General features: G+C 40.2%; 1 protein-coding gene across 1 annotated transcript in view; it reads left to right on the top strand.

Moving 5' to 3' along the window:
* The window catches only part of mmp16a (matrix metallopeptidase 16a (membrane-inserted)), a 75,397-nt gene that overhangs the window by 6,646 nt on the left and 51,349 nt on the right, over positions 1 to 17,402 (top strand). Inside the window, exons 2-3 of the mRNA XM_088001578.1 lie at positions 12,786 to 12,934; positions 14,260 to 14,382. Coding sequence (XP_087857704.1) covers positions 12,786 to 12,934; positions 14,260 to 14,382 — 272 coding nt within the window. The remainder of the gene's footprint in view (positions 1 to 12,785; positions 12,935 to 14,259; positions 14,383 to 17,402) is intronic.

Genomic DNA, 17,402 nt, shown 5'->3' with positions numbered 1-17,402 from the left:
ATCGGGTGACAATAAAATCTTCAGCAAGTGACTTTGTTAGTTGTCTTTTTGAATCTGAAAGAGAGGAAAACATTGACTGATGAGTTTTGTTTGAGAAGAAAAGGTCTTGATCCTGGTCACTTTGTTTTTTTCTCTATGTTGGACATTTTCAGTTTTAGTCCCATATCGAAAAAACAGCTGGGTATAAATGAGAGCTGTCTGCTGCAGGAGCTTTTGTAGCATCTACACACTGATTTGTATCTTCAGGTGGATTATTTTGTACCTATTTTGACAAATTGAAAGTAATTTTCTTTAGTAATCATATACAGTACGGAATAATTTAATTCCAGTAGATATAGTTTACATGAACTAGAAATGTAAGAAATGTCATTTGATCATGAGTCATAATCGGTCCTGTTTCATGAGTGTCAATTAACCCAAATGTTGATAAGATATATAGAAAAAGAAGCATATAATCCTCAGATAATAATAATAATAATAATAATAATAATAATAACAATAATAATATATCACTAAGTTCAAGGCATTTTTAGAGTTGAGGCGTTTTAGAGCTGTAATGGAAGTAGGAACAAACACAAAGGTAGTTACATCAGGGCTTCCCCCAGTGTATTACAAGCCTGGCGGGCCACCAGGCTTCACTTGTTCCCCCACCAGCCTAAGCACTGCTCATTTTTTAAAAGTATTTTTTTAAATGTTTCCATTTTTTAAAGCTTTCTAGTTTCTGTTCATGTGTTAATCTTCCAATCTTTCAATGACAAATAATTATCAAGTGATGTTTTCAAATTTCCTGTTAACTTTAAACGTTTTTTAACTCGACAGCCCTAGCGCCCGACCACCGAGCTTAGCCAGTTTTCTGGGGGAAACTTTGTAACATGGTCAGGTGATATTTTTAACTCCAGAGTTTCTGCAAATGTATTTATTAAATTTAAGACTCTTAAAATCAGTACATAAAATAAGACATGCCTGAGTTATGAAAAATGCATTATTTGATAACAAAGTGAAGTAAATTTGTAGCCAGGTGTTGCTACCCAACATAACACCGTCCTACAGTGAGTAGTAAGCTTCATAAAAGGTGTTGACAATGGATTTTAGTGAACTAATAAAAGAAAGAATTACAAGTAAATGAGTGAAAGTGCAAATTTTAGACACATCTATATATTATTCAAGGCTTTAGTATCAAATTTATAGGAGTATTTACTTGTAACGGCTTTGGCTGGGATATCTGTCAAAGCTATGTCTATTAAATGCACCGTACTTTTACAAGCTGGAAAAATCCTGAAAAACACTTTGCTTTTGTGGCACACAACACAGAGCTGTTGGCATCACGTGAGAAATGGCAGCATTTTCACCTCCGTCTCAGCTTGTCTTCCCAGTCAGCATGTTCAGCCTCTGAAGTGGCACCTGAACGTTCGAAAGCGACTAATGTGAAGCGGCGCGCTCGTGTGCGAGCGTCTTTGAAATGCGTGTGGGTCCTCCAGCTTCTGGGGATTTTCTCTTAATGTCTCGAGCATGTGTTGGTTGGAAGGGTGGGCGAGTTCACTTGCCTGCGTGCAGCCGGAGCAGTCCTGCAGGTCACTAGACCAAAGGAGATGCTTTAATTCAGACTGGATTATAACTACCGAAAACAGATAACTGGGCTAATAGATCTCGCGTGCTATTTTTAATGATAGGCGCTCGCCCGCTGTGTGTTTTTGCTGTGCCATTTCCCAGAAATTGCTTGGCAGTCGGTCAGTGTACTTTTGTGCTCCAGTGTTTTTCCTTGAACTTTCTGTTAATGAAGTTTGAATGTTTCGTTCCCTCCCTGCGGCACGGTGGTTATCGGCATTGGTATTAACTACTTATCTACTCTACACAATTCAGCAAAATAGCCCAAAATTGAAAATGCATCACTTCCTGTGCAGCTGGGGCTTCCACCACCCCCCCACTCCTAAGGTAGTTAATGTAAAGCGATTAAGTTTGCCTTTGTGTCCCATCAATCACAAATGCAACCAGGCTTTTTATTTGCATGAAGCTGCAGTCTTGGATTTTCTCATCTTAAACAAAGTAAATACATTAGTTTGCTGCTGCCGTTTGCCTCTAGCCATATTTCTCCACCAGACAGTGCAGTATATAGGAAGCAGCTTAACTGCCAGTGTCTGGGCGCTCGTAGGCGCACGTATTGGTGTATTTTTATCGGCGAGTCTCGTCCTCGAGCGCTCATATGGATTGCGTCATTTGGCTTTGGTAGGATAGCAGATTTCTGGACCACTGGGGTGTCTGTGTCAGTCTGTTCACCCAGATACAAACACAACAACACCTTCACTGACCTAAAACATTCCTCAGCACATGCGCGCACCGACCTGACACTCTTCAGCACTTGTTACTGTTACGTATTGTTTCATGTCCTCCTTTCTGTGGGCGAACAGACGTTCTCTCCTCTTCCAAGACATGTCTTTGGTCACAGCTTGCCGGGGTGTTAAATCTTAAATGTGACTGATGATCGCAACGTGATGTGTTGCCCGTGGGGCGTCCTATGCGGGGCTGTAAATTTAGACTCTGGAAGACATGGTAAAGCACAAGTGTGAGTGTGTGTGGATTCTTCTACACGCAGCGTTTTATGAGTCATGGTGAACTGTTTCAAGCTTTTCTTTCCATAACTTCAAATTTAATAACTACAACAGTCATCATAAAACCGTCAAGTTGATGCCTTGCCTTAATCGAGAATTATTTGGCTGTTGTTTCACGTTGCTGCAAGTTGGAGATGCACCAACGAATCTGATGGTGACCAGTATAGTTTTTTTTTTTTCTTTTATTGGTCTCGACGGGTGACTGTCCAGTCAGAAACTCCATCTTTTCTCCCAATCCCAGTTAGCTACTTTCTGTCTCAGTGACGTCAAAGAAATACAGAAATGTAAGGCAGTACTGTACTATGTACTGATTACTCCATTATGTTGATGTTAATTAATAACCTAATTTTAAGTAATGCAACAGGCAGACCTCTGAAGTGCTTCAGAGTAACACAACAGATTAACTGGGAGATGGTTGAACAAGTAACTCAACCATCACCCTCTGGTCAAGACAGCACACCACATGCATGCTGTGAAAAACTAAGCTGGAATATTTTGAAACAAACGTGAGAGACAGTATTACAAATATTACGATAGATGTAGAAAAAAAACAGCTAAATCTATCTGTGACCTTATGGGATTATCCAGCAAGTGATGTTGACGTTTTCTTTAAAATAGAACAGGCGTAGTACTTGAGAACCAGGGCTTTCATGTTCAGGATACAAAAAACCCTGAGATCTTTAAATGAGGGTGAAATTAACATTAACAGATTTTTGTAAAACAACTGCATGTTTTCTGATGCAGCACAACTAACTTCGTATGTGCACCAAACGGCAGCAATCACCGTGAGACCCTCGTCTGTAGTTATAAATAAACTATAAAAGTATGAACAGGAGAAATAACAGATTTCTGAAATGGATTTAAATTTAGCTACCCATGCAATGCATGGCTAACTAAAATAAATAGGTCTGCATAATAGATGTAGATTTAGTTGTCTGTCAGCCTTATGAATTTGAAACACTAAATGTCTAAAGATTCCCACCCTTAATGTTGATGCATCACTTCGATTTAGTCAGGCTGCGAGAAAGCGGGAGAGAGCAAGACCGCCAATAAGAGCAAAGCCGACCATAGCTCATATTCTATGTTATGGAATAGGCTGGATCTTTAAATGTTTGCAGCCTTTTAAAAGCTTCACAGTTGTCGCAAGGATTAGAAACAAAACTTTCTCTAGAAAAGAGAAAACAGAGATTGCTAATTTATTAATGCTAACAGTTAATATAGGGAAAGCGAAAGCTTAGAATGTCAACATAACAATCATTGTAGCTTTGTTTTGCGACCCTGTTGTCAAAGAACAAGGCAGAATAACATTAACAGCAAAAAAACAAAAAAAACTTCAAGACTGTTCTTATATCTTCATTTATTAATATTCCTATAGTGAAATCAAAGCATTCTTAGCTCTAGAGATTGGCCAACAAGGTTCTGATCTCTATTTTAGGCCCCTAAAGCCTCCAAAGACCGTCTACTGTAGAGTCACTGTTCAGTATGTATGATCACACCGTGACATTTTTGGGTGACATTTTTGTGGCATTTTATCCTAATGGGGCCACCGAGATAGCAGACATGGCATGCATAAAACAAATGTGTGTGTTTGTGAATCTGTAGGCGCCCGGGGCTTAAGATGCAGCAATGCCCCGCTCAGCCTCTGCAATAATCACACCCCGTCAGAGGCCACGAGGTGCACACTACGGTTTGTGTCTCATTAAAAGTCTTGTTTGTTTGTTTTTTTTTTTCCTGTTGAAATTCCATAGTATGAATTTAAACACAGCAGCTTGAATTAATGCATGCGTGTGTGTGTGTGTGTGTGTGTGTGTGTGTGTGTGTGTGTGTGTGTGTGTGTGTGTGTGTGTGTGTGTGTGTGTGTGTGGGTTTGTAGTTTATCGGTGTGGGCAGAAAAAAAAAAAAAACGGCAGCGGTTGCCTTGACGACCCTGGCACACTCTCCAGCGGTCTGGCGTGTACTGGATAAATAATTCAGGCCGGTCAGAGGCGGCGGAGCAAACCCTGGAGGACGGGATCACGTTGCGACCGTTCACCTGTGTCTGAAAAAAAAAAAAACAACACCGTTGTTTCACAGCACTCCGTCTAAAATCTGTTACCGGACAAACAGAGGCACTTTTTTGTTGTTGTTGTTGTTGTTGTTTTTTTCCCTGTTACCATCCGCTGTGTGACAGGAAGGTTAATGCAGAGCAGAATCGCTGGACATTTAATGTCATATCTCTGCTAGATGAATGCTTAATGTATCAAATGACTGAATGTGCTTAACCAGTAATGGCCGAATAGACCTTTGAGTAATTGGTTGACCTATTTTTGAGGAATGAAAAAGACTCGGCGCAAAGTCTTCCACCTGAATTTCTCTCCTAGCGGGGAGCTAACTACTTCCTGTCAGCATTCCTGCATAGACAGAAATCCATCACTGAATAGATGACCTGAATAAAAGAAAAAGCGGAGGGACTTTCAGTAGGTGTATTCAACGTGACTGATTAGTACAAGCCTGTGGTGGAAACTGTTGGCTGTTTGAAACCTTCAGGCCACGTATCTACCTCGCTCGGCAGTCGGTGCTGTACCGTGCTGCTAAGAGTAATGCATCAGCTGGTGTCTGGTGCACTAACAAACCAGTGTAGGTTCTCCTTAGAGAATTAAGTTTCATTACCTTAACTATGAGTTTCCAAAAGTACTGACAAACTCCTGAATCCATGGTGTTCTAAGATGGACAAAGATTCCCAGCCAAAACGGATGAAACAGGAATATTTTGCTGTAATAAATTCATTCTTTCCTTCCGTTCTGCTGCAAAAGTTATGTTTTCTCCTACTTTCCTGCATCCTCAAAGAAATGTGGACATGAAAATATTTTACCTTAAAATTCTCCACTCTTTTACAATATGAATACTGTTGAGTGTTGTTAATGTTTCTTTATAGTGCTTAGGTCAATTTACTGATCAGAAATAGGATGAATTTTCTTGTTTTTCTCCAGTGAATTGTCCAGTTTCAGTCACTTAACGATTGTTTGTTGGACCTCTAAACTTTCATGATTGTAAGTGTAACAAAAAACAGGGTGCAGTGTCCCTATGGACAGATATTATTTCCTTAAAGGGGCAGTATTAAGTGAAATCAATTTTTTTGAGCTTTACATCATGTTCTAATGATGTAAAGAGTGTGGAGACTTATAGAGACAGAGGCTCAATTTCAAGGTGTTAAATTATAAAGTCAAAGTCATATATGCAGTACTTTCATAACAATTAAAGAGGACAAAGTTACTTGATTGAAAATGGCTTTACTTTGTTGGAAAACACATAATACCGCCCCTTTAATTTAGGTTTAAAAACCTGCAAATTACTCTTTAATGTGCTTTTAAGACACACATGTGCAATATAGCAACACTGAGGTATCGCACATAATGTTTTCCTGCCTGAAGACGTCACATGATCTCTCCCCTGATGTCACTTCATCCTGACTTGAGACCGCACTCATGCTCCTGACTCACCATGAACTATTAACGCACACGTGACCCCTTGTAACTCGAGCTGACTCAAGCTCTTATCAGCTGATTGGTCACAAATGACAATGACGTCCAGCTGCCACATGTCGTCTGCGCGTTGCCATGCTGACCAGGTTTCCTGCCTGACTCGCATCTCATTCATAATAAAGCGAATGTGATGCGAGGCCGCCTTACAAGTTGGTCCCCCCCCCTCTTTTTTTGTGGCACCCTTCGGCTAATCGGGTTGCCTTCCATTTCTCAGGTGCAGCCAACCAGCTTCACTGATAGAGAGGGACCATGGGATGTGAGGGCTTGAAGTTCGCCTCGGTTCAGTGGCGGTGTGAGGCATCGGTGGAAGGACAAGACGTCTGAGTCACTTTCATGCCCTAGTTCTTATGTCACCATCTTGGGTTAACCTGCAGCAGCTTAGTCTCATGCTGACTCTGGTTTTACTTTTTATTTCACTGCACAAACGATGTTTAAGATTAGGAGAATAGGTTTTGGGAAAATTTCAATTGTATTTTTGTGTAGGAGCTGCACAGCTTTTGAAATAGAGTTGCAAGAGCACCCTAAGAAAAACGTGTGGATGTATGTGATCTGAGACTAGATTCTCTCATATCTTGGTCTGAAAGGGGAATCCATTTGAAGGGGAAGTGAAACGAAGTGCAGAGACCCCCTTGAAGTAGGTGAAGATACATTTCCAGTTTAGTCTTTATCGGGTCATCATTGTTGGACTCTTTCTCTTCTCTTCAACAGTAGCTGAGTATCTGCAGAAGTCAAACTTATTAAACACTTTCTTTCTGCTCTCACATCGCACCCGGACCTCTTAAAATAATACAAATTAATTGCGTAGAGAGGATCTATGGTCATTTTCTGGGCTTTGTTGGATTAATTAAGATTTAACTTTTAATGTGTTTACATTTTAAAGTTCCTGCAGTGGCAACCCCCTCCCCAGCCTTTATGTTTTCCCCATTTACAGTCACCGTTAATGCATTTCCAAGGAGTCCAACACAAAACGAGCCGCACTCACTCTCGCCCTCGCTCTCATTTCCATCCATTTGCAGACTGAGGACGGGGAGGAATTTCTGTCGGATCGAATGAATGAGGCTGTCGAGCCGGAGCCTCCTGCTCTCAGGAATCCTCACATCTGCAGAATGCCGGCAGCCATAGATCACTGTGTGAAAGAATGAATCGATGAGCAGGACAGGTGGGCAGCAGAGAAGGAAGGATTTAGGAGGAAAACAGAAACTGATAAGAAGTGACTGGTGACTGAAAAGATGGAAGAAACGCTCTCTGACTGCACAAAGCGGTCTCCTCTTATTCGTTAAGACTATAGCAACATGGAAACTTAGTTTTTTGTTATCATGTTGGGATGGATTAAGGTGTTGACGATGTGAGGTGCCCTTTGTGGACTCCTAAAGTGGTCACAGGATGGTAAAAATGTAAAACTAGAGGCGTGACCTATAATCTTTGCCATAATGAAGGACGAACAGATAAAAGGCTAAGATTTAATCTTTGAAATTTTGCACTATGTCAGCACGTTTCAGCATTCAGTCAGGATTCTCTTTGATTCTCTCGTTGGAGTCTGGCAATGCTGCGTGCATGTTTTAAGTTTTCCTGCAGGGAAAGCATCCTGACAGATCCCCGGTTAGGATTTGAATCCAGAACCTTCTTGCTACGAGTAAAAAGTGCTACCAACTGGAGGCGTTGAATAAAACAAAAAACTTTCTTTAGAGAATCACAGTTCCTACTCTGGGAATTCCAAATCAATTCAAAATGCTCAAAAATTTATTTTAATCTGCTTAAATTTTGGTAAAATTATATTTTGAATAATAAATCCAGGCAGTTAAACTAATCTAGTACTGGTAATTTAAGTTACAGAATATTTATTCTATTTTTGCTTAAATAAAAGCTGATTGAACCTTACAGAATGGTTTTAAGTAAATGTTCTATTTGTCTACATCGTCCTTTACTCTCGTCTGTTTAAAGATAATTTCTAGAGCATTTGAATTGAAAAATTGGTTTCTGAATCAAAAATTGTTTCGGAATTTAATTGTGCCCCTAAAAATCTAATCGAATCAAATCGCTTGACACATCTCTACCACCGACTGCACCGTTTTCAATTTTGCATGATCTGTTCTTCTGTTTTTACCTTCAACAATTTCACATTCTGGTTTTCTTCATGTAGAAGTGTAAAACTTCTACATGATAGTTTGCTTTACACCTTCTCGTTCAACTAAACGTCAGAACAGGAAAATGACTCGATCTGACTTTTAGCTGCTTTATTTACCTCAAAAGTGCCAACAAAATAAATGCTCTTGATTGGTGTGCTTATAGACCAAGAAAGGGAAGAACTGATTAGAAATTTCATTGGCGCGCCTCTGATTTTGCTATTAAACCGTATTAAATCCTGAGATTTCAACTTCTGCAGTCAGAGTTTTTTATTCTGTAGTTCCAAGACCGGTGTAAAGAAGAAGAAAAAAGCACAGTGACCAGAGGGACGAGCTTTACTGCATTTGCTGCCAGTGCAGAACATTTCCTTGGAATCACCGCCTGCCCTCCTCTGTTATGTTCACCGCCTGCTCTGCCCGGTTGTTTCCCCGTGGCGTTGTGTATAAAGAACCAGCTTGACAGCTACACCCTGCGCATCCCACCTCCATGTATCTGTCTCGGTCTCACGTGGGACCCCGAACGAGCGCTTCGCCTCCCGCGCGCGCCCAGACACCGTCCGACATCCTGTCACCGTCGGAGCATCAGACGCAACAACTGTCAGTCCAGATTGGCTCATCGTCTCCCGGACGGCTTTAATACATCTCTGTGTCTGATGAAAGCTGCACTGGCTGGAAAGCGCTGCCTTTGCAGCTTAGTGCTTACTGCTCTGTTTCTGTGTGGATTAAAGAAGGTTTTAGTGCCATACAAATGATCTCGCTGCTAATTTTTGTTGGGGTTTTTTACAGTAACTTTTCAGCAACATATAACGGCTGGTTTTAAGTAAATAATTCCTCGATATTAATGGAAAAAGTACTTGTTACATTTTCAGATAAATTAACTTGTAACATGAGGAAAAAAGTCTTGCTATAAGTGAAATAATCTGCTAATGGGACACGTACTTTTTTCTCTATTTCTTGCTAAAACATTACTTGTAAGTTAGTTGTGTCTTATTTCAAGTACATGAAGATAGAAACCAGACCAAAATACTTGGTAAGACTTTGTGTTTTTGCAGTGCATTTGCAAAATTTTTATTCTAAACTTTCAACTGTCAGATAGTAATACTTACTTCCTGTCTCTTATATCAAATCTGCCAACAGGTGCCATGATGAAGAGCTCAACCGTAGCTGCGTTTCCATTACAAATGTGCGCAAAAACCTCTTCGATATTCTGCTAATGTCAGAAAAAAAAACACAATTTTGCAATTACTGTGTTTCCGTTAAACAAGAAGCACAATTAAAGCCACACCTGGATAAGGTTGTTCACATGATAAGTCATTTGAAATCACGGCGGTGACAGATGTAAACACTTCACTCAGGGAGGAGGCCCGTTCACATCGGCACCCCTCCGCAGCGACAAGCCATGGTGGCTGAGATATATTCATACTTCAGCCACCACACCAGCGCTCGTCGTCAGCCGTCAGAGGAGATGTTGGCATCTTACTCAGGCTTTGGAGCAACAAATTCCTACTTTGGAGCCAAATTCATTTTTGTAATTCCAGTTGCGCATTTGGAGTTAATGGAAGCGCAGCTAGTGTCGCTCCTTTCTTTTTTGGTGGCCGTTATGCTCCGCCTAGCTGTTAAAAACAGCCGTTTTTCTTTTTGTGTTGCTGTGCTAATTATGAAGCCAGAACCAAGAAGAAAATTCCAGCATTAAATGTGAATTTTGAGCAAATTTTATCTTTGCTTTGTTGCTTTTAATTTTAGTTCATATATGGTTCTAAAACACTTTTAGAAACAACTTCACACCTCTTACCTTCACGGTAAAACAAACTGAATGTCTGCGATTTGTTTGCATCATGTCTTCGCTGTAAATTCTCAAACAAACATCAAAATTTCTGTGGCCATGTAGGCGCTTCCAGCATCTCGTTGCAACATCTTCACGCTGAATCCGTGTCTGTGGCTTCATGGGGCATGTGCATCTGCGTGCCAGCTTGCCCAAGGGGGATGGAGAGGGGGAACTTCAGCAGCTGAGCAGCTGAATAAAAATTGCACCAATGAACCTGACAGACTTTGTAATGTTCTCACCGCTAAGCTGACAGGAGCGCAGACAGAAACAGAGAGACGCATGAGAAAAGACAAAGAAATATGTGGGAGCAGTACTTTAGATGGAAAAGAATATGAGTGGAAGTTGGACTAGATTATATGCTGACTGTTTGCAGCAATATGTGGATGTCTACCTTTTGGTCTCAGTAAATGGATTGCAACTATTTTTTTGTTCTTTCTGTTACAATTAAAACAGGCAAACCAAGAAATGGCTGGTTGTGTGTTGTTCATCTTCAACTAGAGAAGGGATTAAAACAGACTGTTGCCTTTTTGTAATGTAGGGATATGTCAGTGTGGTAAACGAAACATTTTTTAAGCAATCAACTAAAGTAAATAAGTTTATTTTACGTATTTTTCCTTTGATCAGTTGGTGTAACACTGAAAACTGTCCCTCCTCTCCAGTCATTAATTGCATTAAATCTAAGAGCCTATGAAACTCAACAGCAAAATGACCTTTGATGTACTTTTAAATGGAAAATTAATGTTAGAGACATGCAAAAAATAGGGATAGTCTCGTTATTCCTTAATTTATGCATCATCACATTTTTATTTTTTACGTTTACATTCTTAGGAGAAAAAAATCATAATTTGCTCAGAGTTCAGAAACTTCTAAAGTTGGAATATCCAGGAAAACATCTATTTTAGCTGCATTTATTGTCTCGTTTTTCAATCCTCATGGTTTTAATTGCAAGTAAAGTAACATGCGGGAAAAAGAATTTTGCTTTTTTATGATAAATAAAAGTGCCTAAATTAATTTGTCCAAGTTTAACAAATGAATTGTCTTTTAATACTTAAAGTCTCCAGAAAAAAAAACAAAAACACTTTTGCATTGACTAACTTTACTTTAAATGTTTGGGATGTACATATTTTGACTGAGGCGTCATTTAGTCAACATGAAACATTTCCGACTGCAAAGCTCGACGGTGGATCTGTCATTCTTTGGGCTTTTTGCATAATTCTTCTTCCTCTCTAAAGCAGCAAAAGATGGATGACATAACCTTGCCTTAAAATGATTTTTAAAAGTGTTAATCTCATACCTGTTAGTAATCACATAGTCCTCATTTCACCATATGCAAAGAAAAAGGTTGATATTTACAAGTATCAACTCACATATAATTCAGTAAAGACCTGTTAACACATTTACGGAGTATGATACATCACTGTAAAAAACATGCATGCATAGTATGCATCTACAAACATCAACACTGCATCATAAAACAAGCTTCTGAAGTGCTTCTTTCTGCGGCTCGTTTTCCCACTCAGTGTAAGTGAATCTGTAGAGTCACATTTCTGCCCTAGAGGAGTAATGGTTTTTCCTTCCCTCCCCTCCCGTCGCTCGCCGTGCTTCCCTCACTGCTTAGTGGATTTCATTGCCAGAGTGTATCCTGCGCCGTCCCGAACAGCAGGCCACCGTGAGAACAGAAACAGCTCAACATCGTTGTCCGCGGCGTAGCAGAGCTTCGATTTGGAGTGCTGAGCTGCTGAGCTGAGGAATGCTCTGGGTTCGTTGGCTCGCTGAGACTCGGAGACGTTGTTGCTCATTAACTCCAGAACAAACTTGTTGGCTTTGTTGTGTTTGAACAGAATTCAGTGGCTCTGTTTGGCGTTTTTATGATGAGGCCTGGGAGCAGAAGTTGGCCCATCTAAATCCCCCACCGCCTTTGCTTTATGAATATTTGCTCTGATATCTTTCTAATAAACATGCTTTTTTTTTTATTTATTTAGGCTTTCAGTCTGTAATATGGCACCAAGATCCAGTTCTGTGAGATCTTGAGATCTTAAAGCATCTTGACATTTCTTATCTTGTAAATATATCTCAAATACTTCCTCTGGTCAAATGGTTGATTTTTGATATTTAATTATTTTTTATATAACTCTTTGAAAAATCAGTCGCACCAGTGATGTTGCTTCCATGCTTCAGTTAAACAGCCACAATCCAGCGCTGAAACAGACACCACATTGCAAAATACCTACATGCAAAGTATCATTTCATGCAAAATTTTATTTACAAAGCCCTCAACAGTCTGATGAGCTACTATATTGATTTTTAGTGATGAAGATTTACAGTTAGAAACTGTTGTCACATCAAACAAGACATTACTGTAATTACTGTGACTAAAATGTCTGTGGAGAGGGATTCCTTTTGGGTCACCTATAAAACCTATGAAGGATTAGTTAAGCTTACATGACAAAACAGGTTGAGATACCCTTTCCATCTGCCACAAACATGCAAAAAGTAGGACTAGGTGAGTCAATATTTTCGTAAAGTTGACGTTTTTAAGTTTGGGAGCACCATGCCCCCTGGTTCCACCACTGCTAAGCAGAGCTAATCGTCTCTTAGTTTTAGCATTACTGTTAGCTTTTTTTTTTTTTTGCCAACGTCAAGCTAACAAATGTTTTAAAAAACGCCTTTTAAATAATAATGTTTTGCTCTTGTGTTTCCTTGCCTCCAGGCGTGGCTCCAGAGGTATGGCTACCTACCTCCTGCAGACCCCAGAATGTCCGTGCTGCGTTCTGCCAGAGTCATGCATACTGCTATCGCTGCCATGCAGCGCCGCTATGGCCTAAATGTCACAGGGAATCTGGACAGCAACACTATAGAGTAAGTAATCCACATTTTTTAAGCTTCCTGAGCAATGCCTGGGAAGTAATAGAAAGTTTAATTTGTGAAATAATAGTCATATTAGTGAATTTTATGCTTAACCTATTTGTGCAAATGCAATTGTCTCCCAATTTTTGACACTTTCTATTTGTGTAAATTATACATGCATATAGATATAGGCTGCTACACCTTTGACAAAGAATTGTGGCACATTAACCAGGAAACCGCCATGGTTCTCACATATTTTAAGAATTGACCTCCAAATGGAGTGATGTCCTTTCTTCACTTCAATTTAAAGATATAACATACAGATAAGATCTTATTTGAATTTGCGCCAATGCCTCAGACAAATCCGTTTTGTACGAAGAGTGAAAACCGTCTGGGTAAAACATTTCAAACGTTTCGATGAGATTTCACATTCAAGCCGGGACGCAAATGATTACCGCACTCCCCGTTCCAGCTGTACTTTGTATTCTGAAGGCGAGGAGGCATTCTGCTAGACACAAAGTTGTCCCGACATAGATTAAGTGAGGTGTTTTAATTTGATCAAACGGACCCTTTGCAAACAGTTCATCTCCGGTGTCAGATCAAAGGATACAAAGTGCCTCAGTATTAATGCCCAGCAGAGGAAGAAGAAGAAGAAAAGGGACAGTGATTGGTCACTCCTCGTTCAATCAGTCAGACCTCAGGAAATGAGACACATGTCTTGTTTAAAATAGCGAGAAAAGTTGAAGTAGAGAGCAAACCCAGATGAAAGTGGAGTTTTAAACCAGTTATAACTAAAATGGTTTTCATATAAAAACACAAGTCATAGCCACTGTAAACTAAACGCTGCCTTACCGTTAACTGGGGCATCCTGACTTGACTTTTATTTGTTTCTACCTGCAAACTGCATTCACTGATATTTGTCCTCACCGACGGTGAAATACCATCTGTGCTACAAAGAGTAAAATGAGCTCCGATTGGCCACTGAACTGTAAGATTGCAATCTGGTGGCCAGCGGACGAACATCTGTTCAACCACAGGGCTGAAACAGAGTAAAATATGATAAGCTAACAGTTTGTCTGCTCTTTTCCCCCCCTGCTGCTTCTCTGGCTTGATGTAGCGATAACACCATAAGGTGAGGCACCTCTTGTGTGTCGGTGTGTGTGTATGCAGAGAGGCATTAAATGTGTCTAATTTCAGTAGATTGTGTGCCATCGTTTTTGGGTTGATATGCCCTTCCCTGGATTGGACTTTACTCTTGACAGCTTGCACAACTTGGCAAAAATCAGCAAAATGTGTGTTGAGTTTTGACTCGCGGTTCCTGCACCTCCACCCTGCAGGTGGATGAAGAGGCCCAGGTGTGGGGTTCCCGACGAGCTCGGCGGCGCATCCAGATTCAGCGTCAGGAAACGGCGATACGCCCTCACTGGCCAGAAGTGGCAACATAAACATATCACTTACAGGTGGGTGGGTTTGGATTTCTCGAGGTGACGTAGAATAAATCTAGCTTTTGTTTGCTTGTTTGTCTTTTTGTTTCTTTCCTCCCCCAAAGTCAGAACCTTCATTTTCCATTTTGTCCTGTGCTGACCCAATGAGTGCATGTCTCTCACTTTTAGAACTATAGCAAAGAAATATATTTATATTATGTGTTTTTATTTATGTTATCTGCTGATGTCTTGCTCTCTCTCAAAGCCCGAGTGAACCTCCCACATGATGTAGAAAATACAGTTACCTTTTACATCTGTATTTTATTCTGTATTTTGAATTTTGCTGTCGAAGCTAAAAATTAGTTTGCTGCAGTTTATTTTTGCATGCTTGAGAAAAATAGTAAACCTTTTGTTTTTGTCAGTTTCAGTTTCTGTGTTTTATATTTTACATTGGCTATTATGCTCCTAATTGCACTGACCAAACAAATTAAGGTTGTTGTTTTTAAACCAAACTTTGGAAGGGTTTGGAAGGGTTTGGTCACAAATATAAATAAGTGTGCTCTACTGATGCAAGGTTATGAAATATATTTGTCATTCAATACATCTGTTTAAAAAAAAGAAGAAACATTTTAAATCAATTCAGTGGAGATTTTCTGTATCTGATCGGTGTCGGGCAATACCGAATCTCAGATATCGGTAACTATGAAGTGAAAAAATAAGTGAATCGGTGCATCCCGGCTTGTAAGGCAAACTTTGTAACTTGCATGTCCGTCAAATGTCACTGTGAAATCCTCCAACTTATGTATCCAGGGAGCGCCAGCCAATCAGAACCGACAGCTATTTGAACTCGAAATATACAGAGGGGAGGGTCAGCTAAAGTTTGAGTTTGCGTAATGCCAAACAGCCATGTCGTTAGGACATCAGTCTGTGAAAGAGCCAGCTTTATCCCTGCCCGGCCCTAAAACCAAGACAGGAAAGCAGTCTGCACGACAAATCTCCGACCATAGAGCTCATCTCCAGTCTCATAACTCTCAAACGCCCCCTCCTCTCTGACATCCAGCTCCATGAGCAGTAATGCATAGAACAGCATGGGTGTAAAATATTGCTGTGTTGATTTAGTGAGGGTCGCTTACCCCCCAGCTCCATGCTTCATCTAATAATCCTCCACAATTGATCTTTGTTTTGTCATTTTTCTTCCTTCTCCACCTCGGAGATAACTGTATAGGCGGTGTTGCGCACTCAGTCTAATCTGTGCATCACAACCTGCAGCCCGAGTGGAACTTTACATCACGGATGGCACAACTGCCCACGTTCTCTTTATTTATTTATTTTTTCGTGAGACTCAGCTGGGACCGGGTTTAAAATTAGTCCGGTGAGCGAGCGGCACATCTGCGTCGGCGCCCAAATGAAAGGAAGCAAATGAGCGAGGCTTGATGAAGAGCGGAGGAGTGTAAAAATGAGGAGGGAGGAAAGCGTGGAGGAGAAGCAGCTGCAGAAAGAAAGGCACTTAGAAGAGGAAGGATGAGGAGGAAATCCTGGTGGAAGGCCAAAGAGGGCTCTCTGAAGCCGAGGAGTTATGTAATAAGTTTGAAGGACCTTTAATCTGCGAGGCTGCACGTACGTCCGCTGGTGTGCTGCTGCTGTACGCGGACAAAAGTCGGTCGCCGGACGTGCCGGCAGCTGCTCTTTTTTTTTTTTTTTATCTCCAATTGGTGCAAAGAGCAATGCAGCAGATTCATCTTCCAATTCCTTTAATCTCTTTAAAGTTCCAGAGTTTCATTTAACAACTTTAGAAAAATCTTCCCAATCGTAGTAAATCTCCTGCTACAGTTCCTAACGAAAGCGTTCATGCCCTTAAATTTTTGGGTTGTTGTCACATAACCACAGCTTTCAATGTATTTTGTGGGGGGATTTAATTTGATTGATCAACACCAAGCAGAGACGAGTCAAAGCTCAGACGGCAGGGCTGAAACGATTACACGTGCTAATTGTGATGAATCAATTAATAAAATAATCATCAACTAATTTAGTGACTGATTAATCATTAAACTGGAGGATACAGACTCAGTAAAGGACATTTACCAAAAGAACGACATTCTAAGCCGAAACTGTACAAAAAATATTGACAATTTGCATTTAAGATAAAAAAAGAAAATACAAAAGCTGGTATTAGCTTCACCTGGTTCAAATTCAGTAAAAGCAAAAATGTCAGATTAAACATTGTTTGCTGTTCAAATATTAATTGGAAAATCACAATAATAGTCAACAGACAGTCCTGAAACATACTGATTTGGATTTCTGTTTTTTCCAAGCCTGGACAAGGAAGGAAAAGGAAAATTATGTTATGAACAAATTAATTATTTTGTTCCCAGACTTCATTTTATATGCTTAAAGCTGAGTCCTTCCCTCCTATTTCTGTTTTTTTTTTTACACAAGATACTTAAAGCCTCCTTCCCACTGTCATAAATTCATAGTGGACTTAAGTAAACAACCAAATACCGTGGAAAGTTAATTCTGGAAAAGCACGGATTTATGTCATGAAAATTTGTGAGAGGTCCGTAAACGCTCGAAGAGGAATACCCCCAAAGGATTTTAAAGCTGCAGCAAAAAAGTGGTGCCACGAAGTCTTGGCTCCATGCAACTAAATTTAAATGCATGCCACAGTTTTTGGATCATGAATTGTCAATTATTTCGTTTTGTGTCCGCCTTCAAAATGAAAGGCTGTGTCGTGTTTCTTCATCACATAGAAGATGTGTACAACACGTTGACGTTTGTGGTTGTAATGCTGCAAAATGTGAAAAAAGTTCAGTTGGTGTCTACAAAACTTTTGTAATGTTGAACATGGCTGTTTTTAATCGACTTGTCACCTGTTTTTATGCTATTTGATTCGATAATCTTCTCAAAAAATGAACCAAAAGTCGGAACAAAGAGAAATGCTATCCCCGCTAAGATACTCCCCATGTTGACGGTTGCATGGAAGCAATTTTCCTTCATATAGTCTCCCCTCCCAAAACTTCCCTCTTGCTGTTTCCGACTCTTAAGCTTAAAATAATCTT

This window comes from Poecilia mexicana, unplaced genomic scaffold (assembly GCF_051168715.1).
Source record: "Poecilia mexicana isolate PSO_F unplaced genomic scaffold, ASM5116871v1 scaffold_20, whole genome shotgun sequence".
Lineage (NCBI taxonomy): Eukaryota > Metazoa > Chordata > Actinopteri > Cyprinodontiformes > Poeciliidae > Poecilia > Poecilia mexicana.
This window is presented reverse-complemented; position numbering and strand designations above follow the sequence as displayed.